Below are 14,411 nucleotides of genomic sequence, written 5' to 3'. Positions count from 1 at the left end.
TAAGTAATTAAGGATAATTGTATTCTGGAAGGCACAAATAGTTTGTGAGTTATCTTCACTGATAATAACTATTAGCTATTTTACTTTTGAACCTGTTAAAAGGGGGATGTTTATCATGTTATTCACTTTTCAAGGACTTTTCCACAACTTTTTCCCAGCGTTTAGTTGACGCACAACTTGATCATGTTTGCAAATTTTGGCTCTCGAGTAGAGACCTACTTAAGCGGAAATTTAGTAACCAAGAAATTTTGTAACAAAGATATCCCATATCATGAGCTCATCCGTTTGTTCTGTTAACCTTTTTCTTTGTTGAATTTGTTGTGCTTATTGTGTTGTACCTTTGTACCTTTGTTCTCATCCGTTTGTTATGTTGATTTTGTTGTATTTATGTGTTTTCTTTTTTTGTGTTATTTTCTTTTATGATGTTTATTTTGTTTTCTCTCTTTTTACTCCACTATCCTCACATTGTTTTGTGTAGTGGGTTATAAATAAATTATTTTATTATTAATACTATTATTATAGAAAATATCTAATTCTGGTCTAGTCATAATTGCTGTCTAGGTTCGACAAAGGGCAACTAAATATTACCAAAAGCTTATTTTCGTTCAAGCAGACGTAATCTTTTCTGGAGCGGCAGCTACTATTACGTAACTGTCGTAATCAGTGCTACGGTTACACTGAAACAAATTGAGGTTATTATTAGAGTGAAAGAGAGATGTATACAAATGAAAAGTACATAAGAAAAGCATAAGATTGTGCTTTTGTGTGTTTAATGATGAGCCCTTAGTTACTTCAAGACCGTTCCCGGTGAATGTCAACTTTGAATAGCCTGTATAGCAAATGTAAAGGTACTAGGGCATATCATCTGGGTTGGTCCTATAATGAAGATTTTGCTAGTTTTAGCATTGGTTCTGGATTCTTTCCGGAACACAAAGTTGGTCCCAATCCTATTCTGGATTTGTCCTGGATTCTCGGAAATTTAGATCTTTTGAACGTCACTAACTTATGAAAAAACCGAGTTTTAGCATTGGTTCAATTTTAGCATTCTCGTGCTGAATGGGCCTTGCCTTTTGGGGAAACTCATATATAAAAATTTTCTATTCTCAAACCCAAGCTGCACAATATTGAATGAAATCTTAATTAAATAGTTAGTGCAAGGCAAACAAAAGTTGTGCTTAATTTTTAATTAGATTTTTAATTTAATTTTTAATAACAAAAATTGAAATCATATCAAGATCTGGATTGCAATTCTGTAATTTGTACTGACACAAAGGTGCGAATTCGGCCCTTTTGGGCTTGTGATAGCCGCTTTTTTGAAATAAAATCTTAACTTAGATAGTAAAGAAATTGCAATCACAGCACCGCATTTTCGTGCGGTGATACATCTTGGCGTTTTCTTAAATTGTGTGCTCTACATGTATATTGCACTATGGAGAGTGGTTAAATTTCTTTTTGATAAGATTAACTACCTGTATTGAATGGAAATTTCCACGGGATTCGGCTTGTGCCTTAGCACTGACAACTGTAGAATTAAATCCACCATTTTGACAGCCATTGCCGGAATGGTGGCTCTGTGGAGTTGATCGCTGCATTTGAGCTACTAAAAAGATAAGATTTTCAATTCAAAACAATTAAATGCACACATATTTTAGCCTTTATTTTTTGAATATCAATAGGTGTTGTGTACTGTCCGCTAGCTGTGCTTAACCCATTATGTATTAAATAAAGAAAACTAATTTTTTTAACTGTAAGTAAGGAGCGACATTAAAACTTAAAACGAACAGAAATTACTCCGTATATGAAATGAATTGTCCCCTCCTCAACGCCTCGCTCTTTACGCTAAAGTTTGACTCTTTGCCACAATTCTACTTTTTAAAACAATTAAAAGCTTTAGCGTAAAGAGCGAGGCATTGAGGAGGGGACAACCCATTTCATATACGGAGTAATTTCTGTTCGTTTTAAGTTTTAATGTCGCTCCTTACTTAGGCTACAGTTAAAAAAAACTACTTAATTTCTGAACGTTTTTGAATTAGTGCATGTTTGATTTTTGCTCTCCACACATAAATTTTAAAAATGAAATTTGCAAATTAATTCCTTTTTGGGCTAAATGACTTTCTCTTAGTTTTGATCAGACGATTTTGAGAAATAAGGGGTGGGGAAGGAGGCCTAGTTGCCCTCCAATTTTTCGGTTACATAAAAAGGCAACTATAACTTTTAATTCTTAACGAACGTTTCTATTAGTAAAATATACGTAACTTAAGAATTAACTTGCGTAACAAACTTTTATATTCTTATATTTTTATTATGTACCCTCGTTAATGCCTCGCTCTTTACACTAAATCGTAAGTTTTGTCTCAATTCTTTAAGAATGACCCCTGGATCAGAAAGGCCGTAGAGTAAACAGTTGAAATTACTAAAAATACTTTAGCATAAAAAGCGAGGTATATATCTCCTCCTAAATACCTCGCTCTTTATGCCGAAGTATTTTTAGAACCCCTCATATGCGTAATAGTCTCTGTTCGTTTTAAGTTTCAATGCTACTCCTTACTTTCAATTGAAAAAAAAAACTTTTTCATGTTTATTTTTTCATTGTTTCTTTTTATAGTAGTTTTAGAAAATCCTGCGCCCTTTTCATTGAATTGCTCTTCCCTCATGACATATTTCTCCAAGGAAAGATCCTCCCATATAGCCCCTTCCCCTCAGCCCCACCCCCAAAACCAAAAAATCCCCCTGAAAATGTCTCTACATTTCCCAATAACGATTATTATATGTAAACACTGGGCAAAGTTTGTAACTTGCAGCCCCTGACCCAAGGACTGTGGGGGAGTAAGTCATTCCCAAAGGCATAGTTATTATGGTTTTTGACTATGCGGAACAAAATAGATATACCAAAATTTTGATCCATTGACTTTGGAGAAAAATGAGAGTGGGAGGGGGCCTAGGTACCCTTCGATTTTTTTGGTCACTCAAAAAGGGCACTAGAACTTTTCATTTCCGTTAGAATGAGCCCTCTAGCGACATTCTAGGACCACTTGCTCGATACGATGACCCCTGGGAAAAAAACAAATAAACACGAACCTATGATTTGTCTTCAGGCAAAAAATACGAAATTCCACATTTTTGTAGATAGGGGCTTGAAATTTTTGTTATAGGGTTTTCTGATACGCCAAATGCGATGGTGTGATTTTCGTTAAGATTCTATGACCTTTACGGGGCTTTTCCCCTATTTTCCAAAATAAGGCAAATTGTCTCAGGCTCGTAACTTTTGATGACAAAGACTAAATTTGATGAAACTTATATATTTAAAATCAGCATAAAAATCCGATTCTTTTGATGTATATTTTAGCATGAAAATTCTGTTTTTAGAGTTTCGTTTACTATTGAGCCAGGTCGCTCCTTACTACAGTTCGTTACCACGAACTGTTTGACTAAAATTTGCTACGAAAAATCAATTTTGACACCCAATTGCCAGAGTGGTGGCTCTGTGGAGTTGATCGCTGCATTGGAGGTACTAAAAAGATAAGATTTTCTATTCAAAACAATTAAATGCACACATATTATGGCCTTTATTTTTTGGAATATCAATACGTGTTGTGTACTTACATTTTATCTTCCATTTTATATGGACTTTCTTACATTTTATATGGACTTCAGGTATGCTCAGAGACGAAATGCGCAGCCAAACGGCTGCTTGTCCTCTGCATCTGAGTGGCCATATTTTGGCCTTTATTTTTTGGAATATCAATACGTGTTGTGTACTTACATTTTATCTTCCATTTTATATGGACTTTCTTACATTTTATATGGACTTTAGGTATGCTCAGAGATGAAATGCGCAGCCGAACGGCTGCTTGTCCTCTGCATCTGAGTGGTTGTATAAAACAATTCTTACGGTTTAAACTGATTCACTTTTTTAGAATCTTCACTTGATACCCTGTTGACCTTGTTTGGGCCAAGAATTGTTGTTTTGGGGCACAAAATGACCAAGATGAAGAGGGTACTTTTTTTTTATAGCCATACGTTATTCAAAACCGTAATAGAAATAAAACAGAACTCATATTTCAGTAAATTTCCGTACAAAAATTTACTACTATTAGACCAGTGTGGTCACCACTTGAGAGAAAATTAGAAAAAAAAATAAAATAAACACATATTTTTATGGATGGGGTTGGAATCTGCGCACAAGGGTTCTGAGACTTATTGAATTTGACGGTTTTTATTTTTCACGATTGTCTCGCTGTTTTGCAATGTTTATCCTTTTTCTAAAATTAAAAAATTTTTCACATGCTAATAAATTTTATAGATAGCTTCATCAAACAGTTCGCGGTAACGAACTGTAGCAAGGAGCGACACAGCACAATAGTAAACGAAACTCTAAAAAATGGAGTTTTGATACCAATAGTTACATCAAAAGAATCGCATTTTAATGCTGATTTTAAATATATAAGTTTCATCAAGTTTAGTTTTACCCATCGTAAGTTAAAACCCAGAGAAAATTTGCATTATTTTAGAAAATAGGGGTAAACACCCCCTAAAAGTAATAGAATCTTAATGAAAATAACACCCATCAGATTCAGCGTATCAGAGAACACTACTGTAGAAGTTCCAAGCTCCTATCTACAAAAATGTGTAATTTTGTATTTTTTGCCAGAAGCCATATCATGGATGTGTGTCAATTTGTTTTTGCTTTCTATGGAGGAATTTATCATGAGCGAAGAGAATTTCCATGAAGGGGGCGCAGGATTTTCTAGCATTATTTAAACAAAATGAGAAAAAAAACAACTGGAAGTATGGAGCAGCATTAAAATTTAAAACGAACAGAAATTATTACGTACGTAAGGGGGTTATTCTCCTCCTCAATACCTCGCTCTTTACGCTAACGTATTTTTAGTAATTTCAACTATTTACTCTACGGACTTTGTGATTCAGGGGTCATTTTTAAAGAATTGGGACAAAATTCAAGCCTTAGTGTAAAGAGCACGGTATTGACGAGGGGGAGAACCCCCTCATATACGTAATAAAAATTTCCTTTTTAATGTGGCTTCAACTCTAGTTCTGTTTGGTGATAAACATTCCTTCGAGTCAACCCAATAGGGGCATATCTATACACTAGTATCTCAAATAAAACTAGGCATATACCAACAGGAAAAAACATTTCAAAAGGATAAGCCTGTAAAAACAAAATTATAAAGGGAGGGGGAGTACAGTTTTATAACTTTTGTCCTCCTTCCCGTCTGACAAAAGATATTGTCAGAAACTTTGTTTTTTTTTTTAAGTAGTGCACTTTTTCTATATTTTTGGTCTTCTAGGGAGTGCTGAAGCTTCGAAACCTGATGTTGTCGTCTTAGGTCTAATATACTACCCAATACATCGCACTGTTTCGATTCTGATGAGAAATCAAATAACACATATTATTTCAACATTTTTTGATTGTGCTGCCCTAAACATTTCAAGTTTCTCAAATAATTGGTCAAATTTTAAGGTATCCGCGGTTTCGACCCGGTGGACAGGGGCCGCCAAGAAATCTGGTAGATGAAATGAGATTTTGACACACCGTTCCATAGATCTGGTGCCCACTTAGAGAGACAATACTATAATTATAGTTGTATTCCCAACCTGGTTTGAGTGGAATCTGATGTCCCCTCCTGGTGGACGGAACAGTGACACTTTTCTCGTCTTTTTCCCTATCCTCTACAGAGGTAAGAGGAATGACAGATCTAAAAAAAAATATACCTAAGACATTAAAAGTTGCTCTCAAATAAGTTGATTAAGATTCAACAGCTTCTTTAGGTAAGCAACGTGATGACTAGAATTTAACCACCCCTAATTCTGGCCTCCCCAAAAGATCCCACATTGGTCCTGTTGTGTTTCCAAGTTCAGTTTAGGAATAAGGGTCGCAAAAATAAGCGAAAGGACAGAGAAAAAAATATTCACTAAGAAAAATTGATGATGACATGTCTTGATGAACTGCTCATCCTTTTGGACGACCCAAAGAAAAAGAAAGAATGAAAGATAAAAAATGAATTTGAAAGAAAAGAAAGAAAATAGGAAAGAAATTTAAAAGAAAAGAATTTAAAAGAAAGAAACAATGAAAAGGGGAAAAAAAGTATGAAAAAACAAAATAAAAATTGGGCGACTACAAGAAAGAATAAATACAAAATACAAGCACAAGGCAAAGCACTTCACGAGGTGACAATTTCGAAAACCACCACTACAGTTTCTATGTTTTCTTTTTTTCTATTCTGACCTTGAAGATGGCAAGAGGGGATAGTGTCAGCTATAAAAAGGACATTAGATTTTACCCCCTGGTAATTTGGACTGAGAGAGAACTACCTATTCTGCTATATATCCTGATGACAAAATTTAAGAGCTACTTTCACCCATAGAAATGGATCCTTTTTTAGCACTAAAAAGGCGCAATACTAAAAAATATTCCTTATCTTCTATGAAATTAGGCTGAAGTCTGAAAAAATATTTTCGACATATGTCCTGTCTTGCAAAAACTTAATCTTCCTCCGTCCTCCTCGCACTGGTATCGCTCATAGGGTTAAGACCAGCTTTAGAGTAGAGAAAACCAAAAATAAGGCTACTAGCTTGTAATTTTCACCAGGTTTTATAACATATTCTTCATAAAATATATCCTTCATAACACATCTTCTTGTCCTTCACAAAGCCAAAAGCGGGCCCAAGTACCTGAGAGGCATAATTTATGTCACCAGTACCTACTCCTTGCTATATAAAAAAGTAAAATAGAAATAGGGAGCTCTAGTGCAGAAACTGACTAGAATAAAAACTAATTAAATACCAGATCTTCATGTTAAACAGTTGTATTGAGCTACGAATGAAAACTAAACAAAAAACGTAAAGGACCTAAAATTAAACAGAACCTTCCAAAAAAAAACCAATAGATTTTAAAATTGACAAGTTTTTTCCTCTTCTGTGATTACTGTAAACACAACAATTAGCAAGCAAAAAAGTTCAACCATATCAAACAAGCACAAATTTAACTTTTATTTGTTTTTGTGGGGTTTCGAAAATAACTATTTTCTAAAAATATAGACATGGTTGAGGCTTCCCCCATATCACTTTCTCTGTAGAAAAAAGGACAAACGTGAGAGGTCACCTCAATGCATAGCACCCCAATCCAATGGTTAGCAATGATTATGGCACACATAAGAACTGGATTAAAAAAAAGTGCCAAGATGCACGATATTTGGAGCTATTTTTCGTTCTTTGGGGTGGTGTTAAAAAAGACAAGGCAACAACAATAAAAAGTTCGGAAGTAATTCCTATGAATTCTTCGTGAAATTTCAGATAAAGCTCGTTTTTCCAAGATTTGATAACTGAGCCTCAACATAATTAAAAAAAAAAAATTATTTTTAACTGCGAGTAAGGAGCGATATTAAAACTTAAAACAAACAGAAATTATTCCGCATATAAAAGGGTTGCCCCCTCTTCAATGCCTCGCTCTTTACGCTAAAGTTTGACTCTCTCACAACTCTACTTTTTTAAAACAATAAAAAGTTTTAGCGTAAAGAGCCATTTCTTCCATTTTTCGGAGTTTCGGTTACTATTGAATTACTATTTGATCACAAATCTTGATAAAAGTCAAAATTTATGTATAACGTCTGCTTTTCTTTATTTTAACTTCAGAAAAGTACTGAAAAAGGGGATGATTGCAATGGTAAGAAATTAGTTTGTAAAATATCTAGAAACACTAATTTTACCCCACTGATAGCAAAACCTCCATTCAAAGCTTTCCTCCTATTCATTTTTCAAAAAAATATTGTCCTGAAGCTTCTATGTTTTAAATCGTGAAAAACATCTTAAGGTGCTTTCTGTTTCTAGTGTACGATAAATCCTATATTGTTTAGTATGTTCAGTAAAGCAATATTTCTGCATGGTAATGCAATTATAACAAATATTTCAAGTCACTTTATTTATACTAGCTTCACAGATAATATATTACATAGACTGCAGAATAATAGCTTTTGTGTATTTTAATTTTCAACATTACTTTTCCCTTGGATCAGAAAATCTTTTTTTTTTCAAATTTTATCGTTAATACTTCATAAAAGCTTTGAATTTTTTATTTTCCAATTTTAACTCCAAATACGCGCAATACATCAGAAGACAAGCACAATTAGTTAATTTCACATTTGCTTAAATTCTAAAAAGGAAGCTGTACTGTTAGTGGATCAAATAAAAAAAAATTGGTTTTATTAATCAAATAATCACCTTCACAAAGCATACCTCCAAGAAATAAACTAGCAATATCCTGATGGAATTACTTAATCAGACTAAATTTGTATAATCATTTACCTAACCATATATACGGGGGTTTATGAGAGTCTCCCATTGGCTTAGAAATATTAAATTCCAAGCCAATAAAATTTCTCCTGAGATGGAATAGCGTACTCGTTGTTCCCTTTGTTACTCTGGGATAAAGAGGGACGTAGACAATCAAGAGCGCGTTTGAAAGCTCAGACAAGTGGATTTACAATTGATATTACATACATTTTATCTCAATTGAGTGTACGGATACCCTGGTCTTAGACCAACGAAGCATTAATTTTGCTTAGCAAAATTTGGCAAAATCCCATATTTATATCTCGAGGCCCATTCGATTTTTTTTCATAAAGAAGTGAAAAAGCTCTTTTTTACTGTTTAATTTGCGTTTGCTTTTTGCCACCCAGCCTTTTACTATAAATTAAATATAAAAAAACTATTTTTTTTAGCTGAAAGCAAGGAGCGACATTAAAATTTAAAACGAACAGAAATTACTCCGTATTTGAAATGAGTTGTCCCCTCCGCAATCCCTCGATCTTTACGCTAAAGCTTTTAATTGTTTTAAAAAGTAGAATTGTGGCAAAGAGTCAAACTTTAGCGTAAAGAGCGAGGGATTGCGGAGGGGACAACTCATTTCAAATACGGAGTAATTTCTGTTCGTTTTAAGTTTTAATGTCGCTCCTTGCTTTCAGCTAAAAAAATTAGTTTTTTTTATTTAATTTCTGAACGTTTTTGAATTAATGCATGGTTGGTTTTGGCTCTCCGCACATAAATTATTAAAATGAAATTTGTATATTAATTCTTTTTTGGCTAAATGGCTTTCTCTTAGTTTTGAACAGACGATTTTGAGAAATAAGGGGTGGAGAAGGAGGCCTAGTTGCCCTCCAATTTTTTGGTTACTTAAAAAGGTAGCTAGAACTTTTAATTTTTAACGAATGTTTTTATTAGTAAAAAATATACGTAACTTAAGAATTAAATTACGTAACAAACTTTCATAACCTTATATTTTTATTATGTATACGAGGGGGTTTGTACCCTCGTTAACACCTCTCTCTTTACACTAAATCGTAAGTTTTGTCCCAATTCTTTAAGAATGATTCCTGAATCAGAAAGGCCGTAGAATAAATAGTTGAAATTACTAAAAATACTTTAGTATAGAGAGCGAGGTATTTATCTCCTCCTATATACCTCGCTCTTTATGCTAAAGTATTTTTAGAACCCCTCATATGCGTAATAATCTCTGTTCGTTTTAAGTTTCAGTGCTACTTCTTCCTTTCATTTGAAAAAACGTTCTCATGTTTATTTTTCATTGTTTTCTTATAGTAATGCTAGAGAATCCTGCGCCCTTGTCATTGAATTTTTCTTCCCCCATGACAGATTCCTCCAAGGAGAGATCCTCCAACATAGCCCCCTCTCCTCAGCCCCACCCCCAAACAAAATAAAATCCCCCTGAAAACGTCTGTACACTTCTCAATAACCATTACTTTATGTAAACACTGGTCAAAGTTTGTAACTTGCAGCCCCTTCCCAGGGATTGTGGGGGAGTAAGTCAGCCCCAAAGACACAGTTATTATGTTTTTCGACTATGCTGAACAAAATGGCTATCTCAAAATTTTGATCCGTTGACTTTGGGAAAAAAATGAGCGTGGGAGGGGGCCTAGATGCCACCGATTTTTTTGGTCACTTAAAAAGGGCAGTAGAACTTTTTATTTTCGTTAGAATGAGCCCTCTTGCGACATTCTAGGACCACTTTGTCAATACGATGACCCCTGGGGGAAAAAAAAAACAAAAAACAAATAAACACGCACCCGTGATTTGTCTTCTGGCAAAAAATACAAAATTCCACATTTTTGTGGATAAGAGCTTGAAACTTCTACAGTAGGGTTCTCTGATACGCTGAATCTGATGGTGTCATTTTCGTTAATATCCTACGACTTTTAGGGGGTGTTTCCCCCTATTTTCCTAAATAAGGCAAATTTTCTCAGGCTCGTAACTTTTGATGGGTAAGACTAAACTTGATGAAACTTATATATTTAAAATCAGCATTAAAATGCAATTCCTTTGATGTAGCTATTGATATCAAAATTCAATTTTTTAGAGTTTTGGTTACTATTGAGCCGGGTCGCTCCTTACTACAGTTCGTTACCACGAACTGTTTGATGGTGACTAGCTTATGGTATAATTTCTGATAACATGAAAGTGGATAAATATTGGCCTGAAGAACCCGTCCCAGCGAAATTTAAAAAATACCTACCTAAAGGTGATTTTTTTTAAAAATTTCCTTTCCTATTCTATTTGAGTTGAACTTGTGAGCACCTATGGTCATTATTAGGAATTTTATTTTTGTAATTCTGACATCATATTTAATGAAATTCAGTATGTTTAGTTATGGATCCTGGTCGCCAAAACCCATGGTCCTCTGCCTCCTGCCTGAAGAAATGGTTTGACTACACATGGGTTTAACCCTTGAATACTAAAGCAGAATGCTCAAATGTATATGGAACATTAAAGATGATAATTAAAGAAGAAGACAAAAAAAATGTCACAAAAGTGGATGAAAGTAGCATAACCGTAAATTATGTATTGAAGATCTGACCGAATCAAACAATTTAATCCCCTTCTTCCCAAAATTCATTCTATATTTATTGAAGGTTCAATGAGAGATTGGATGTTTGGGCGTTAAAATTCGTTCTCTGAGGCATCTACCATCACCACCCACCCACATAATGACCAACCACCCCTCCTTCATAATAACTGATGCAAACTTAATAACTGGACATAATTTGCGAAATGTAAAGCAAATCAGTTTAGTTAAATGAAGCTCTAAACAAATTTCAGAAACATTTTTCTGCCATAAGAAAGTTATGACCTCGCAGACCTTTATTAGGCTTAGTCTACATAAAAGGAGATAAGAGATTAATTCATCACTCCCTTGATACTCCTTTGTTTATTTATCTGATGGCTCATGGAGATTTTAACTATCTGGGCATTGAAATGTACTCTTTTAGATATCTGCCCTCTGTCTAAACAATGACCCACCGCCCCTCCTTCATAATAGCTCATGCGCAATTATGCATCACTAAACATAATTTTATGAAGAATCAAGTCAATCAAGTTAGTTAAATCAAGCATATAAATATATATGGTCATATGGATATAACCGTATGTTTAATATCTAATATTTTTAAACCAAGAATATATGGATAAATATCTGGTTGTGTGGATATAACAAGATATTTAACGTCTAATGGTTTTAAACCACGCATATATGGATAAATATCTGGCTATATGGATATAACCATAAATTTAATATCTAATATTTTTAAACCAAGCATATATGGATAAATATCTAATTATATGGATATAGCCATATATTTAATATCTATTTTTTTAAACCAAGCATATATGGATAAATATCTGGTTATGCGGATATAACAAGATATTTAATATCTAATATTTTTATCTATATATACCATTTATTTTGTATGAACTATGGGGCTTTATAGAAATGAATGCGTCATCATGTGCCATTACTTCCTCTGTAGCTAAAGCTCAATGCATAGTTTCGGTGCAAAGTCGTGGCTGGTGCCACAAAATAGCAGAAAAGGCCACTTTCCCGTGCCATAATCATTTTGGTCACTTAAACAGGACACTTGAGCTTTTAATTTCCGATCGAATGAGTCCACAAGGGAACTTTTAGGACTGTTGGTTTGATACAACAACCCCTGGAGAAAGAAAAATCAAATGAAAATTCAATCAAATAAACGAAAAAACGAATCTCTCTTCTGGAAAAAATACAATGTTCCACATTCATGTAAATAGGAGCTTGAAACTTCCACAGTATGGTTCTCTAATACGCCAATCTAATGGTTTGAATTTCATCAAAATCACTTGCTTTTTCTGGGGCTTCCCTCCAAATGTTCAAATATTTGGCAAATTTTCTCAGGCTCAAAGCTTTAGCTAGGTACCATTAAGCTAGATTAACCTTATATATGTGGAATCAAACAGTTCGTGGTAACGAACTGTAGTAAGGAGCGACCCGGCTCAATAGTAACCAAAACTCTAAAAAATGGATTTTGATACCAATAGCTACATCAAAAGAATCTCATTTTAATGCTGATTTTAAATATATAAGTTTCATCAAGTTAAGTCTTACCCATCAAATATTACGAGCCTGAGAAGATTTGCGTTATTTTAGAGAATAGGGGGAAACACCCCCCAAAAGTCATAGAATCTTAACGAAAATCACACTGTCAGATTCAGCGCATAAGAGAACCCCATTTTGAAAGTTTAAAACTATTATCTACAAAAATGTGGAATTTGGTATTTTTTGCCAGAAGGCAGATCACGGATGCGTGTTTATTTGTTTGTTTCTTTTTTTCCCCAGGGGTGATCGTATCGACCCAGTGGTCCTAGCATGTTGCGATAGAGCTCATTCTAACGGAAAGGAAAAGTTTTAGTGCCCTTTTTAAGTGACCACAAAAATTGGAAGGCACCTAGGCCCCCTCCCAGGCTAATCATTTTCCCAAAGTCACCGGATCAAAATTCCGAGATAGCCATTTTATTCAACGTAGTCTAAAAACCTTATAAATACATTTTTGGGGACGACTTACTCCCCACAGTCCCCGTGGAAGGGGCTACAAGTTACAAACTTTGACCAGTGCTTACATATAGTAATGGTTATTGGGAAGTGTAAAGACGTTTTCAGGGGGATTTTCAGGGGGAGTTCAGGGGGAGTTTTGGTTACTATTGAGCCGGGTCGCTCCTTACTACAATTTGTTACCACGAACTGTTTGATAAATACCGTCATTTTCGTTGGTTTCAAGTTTAACAATGGACTTTACATTCATAAAAATAAAAATCCCTTAAATTTAATTGCATACGAGAGCAAGGAAAAGTTAATATTAATTCTTGTCATTATAAATTGATGCGTTCATTCATTTCCCCCTGAACGGATGCCACCAATCAAGAGTAATCAGTATTCATAATTGAAACAATTGAACACTTCCTTTTGGCCTCCAGCGTGAATTATTGCCTGGTGTGCGCAAAAATGCTCCTTCAATGTCTCCTGGAAGGTGTTAACAGCATAAAGAAAATAACTTAGACATAATGTCATTCTAAGCAGGAACGTATAATTGGAAATTGTTTTTTTCCTTTCTAATTTCTGTTATATAGACTGCTTTATGAAAAAAAAATCAGACAGATATAAGTATTTAGGCATTTATTACGTGGTAAAAATTTTATTTTGGTTTTAATAGGGCTTCTGAAAATAAGACGTTGCCAAAAGCCGGATAAAGCAAGTCTTCGGCTAGTTCCGTCAAACAGTTCGTTGTAACGATTTATAAGTAAGGAGTGGCCCGGCTCAATAGTAACCGAAACTAAAAAAAACGGAATTTCGATACCAGTAGATACATAAAGAAATTGAATTTTTATGCTGATTTTAAGTATATAAGTTTCATCAAGTTTAGTCCTTCCCATCAAAAGTTACGAGCCTGAGAAAATTTGGATTATTTTCAAAAAAAGGGGAAACATCACACCATCAGAATGAAAATCACACCATCAGATTCAGCGTATCAGAAAAACCTAGTATAGAGGTTTCAAGCTCATATCTGCACAAATGTGGAATTTCGTATTTTATGCCAGAAGAAAGATCACGGATGCGTTTTTATTTGTTTTCCCAGGGGTGATTGGATCGACCCAATGGTCCTATAATTTCGCAAGAGGGCTCACTCTAACTGAAATTAAAAGTTCTAGTGCCCATTTTAAGTGACGAAAAATCGGAGGGTTACTAGACCCCCTCCCACGTTCTTTTTTTCCCAAAGTCACCGGATCAAAATTTTGAGATAGAAAGTTGTTCAGCAGAGTCGAAATATCTAATAGCTATACCTTAGAGGACAACTTAATCCCCCACAGTCCCCAGGGGAAAGACTACAAGTTATGAACTTTGCCAATTGCTTACATATAGTATTTGTTGTGGGTAAGTATGCATGCATTTTCAGGAGGGATTTTTTCTGGTGAGGGTGGGGGGATTGTGTTACACGGGAGGGTCTTTCCATGGAGGATTGTTTCATGGGGGAAGAGAATTTCCATGAAGGGGACACTGGACAACATAAAAAACAAAT

The 14,411-nt window shown here is 34.6% G+C and overlaps 1 protein-coding gene across 1 annotated transcript in view; it reads right to left on the bottom strand.

The window, feature by feature from the left end:
- Positions 1 to 8,286, bottom strand: part of LOC136030703 (retinal homeobox protein Rx2-like) — a 34,308-nt gene extending 26,022 nt beyond the window's left edge. Inside the window, exons 1-2 of the mRNA XM_065709773.1 lie at positions 8,239 to 8,286; positions 1,470 to 1,600 (exon numbers count right to left, since the gene is read on the bottom strand). Coding sequence (XP_065565845.1) covers positions 1,470 to 1,600; positions 8,239 to 8,251 — 144 coding nt within the window. The 5' untranslated portion in view covers positions 8,252 to 8,286. The remainder of the gene's footprint in view (positions 1 to 1,469; positions 1,601 to 8,238) is intronic.
- Between the last annotated feature and the right edge of the window lie 6,125 nt (positions 8,287 to 14,411).

The sequence above is a fragment of the Artemia franciscana genome, chromosome 8, assembly GCF_032884065.1.
Source record: "Artemia franciscana chromosome 8, ASM3288406v1, whole genome shotgun sequence".
Lineage (NCBI taxonomy): Eukaryota > Metazoa > Arthropoda > Branchiopoda > Anostraca > Artemiidae > Artemia > Artemia franciscana.
This window is presented reverse-complemented; position numbering and strand designations above follow the sequence as displayed.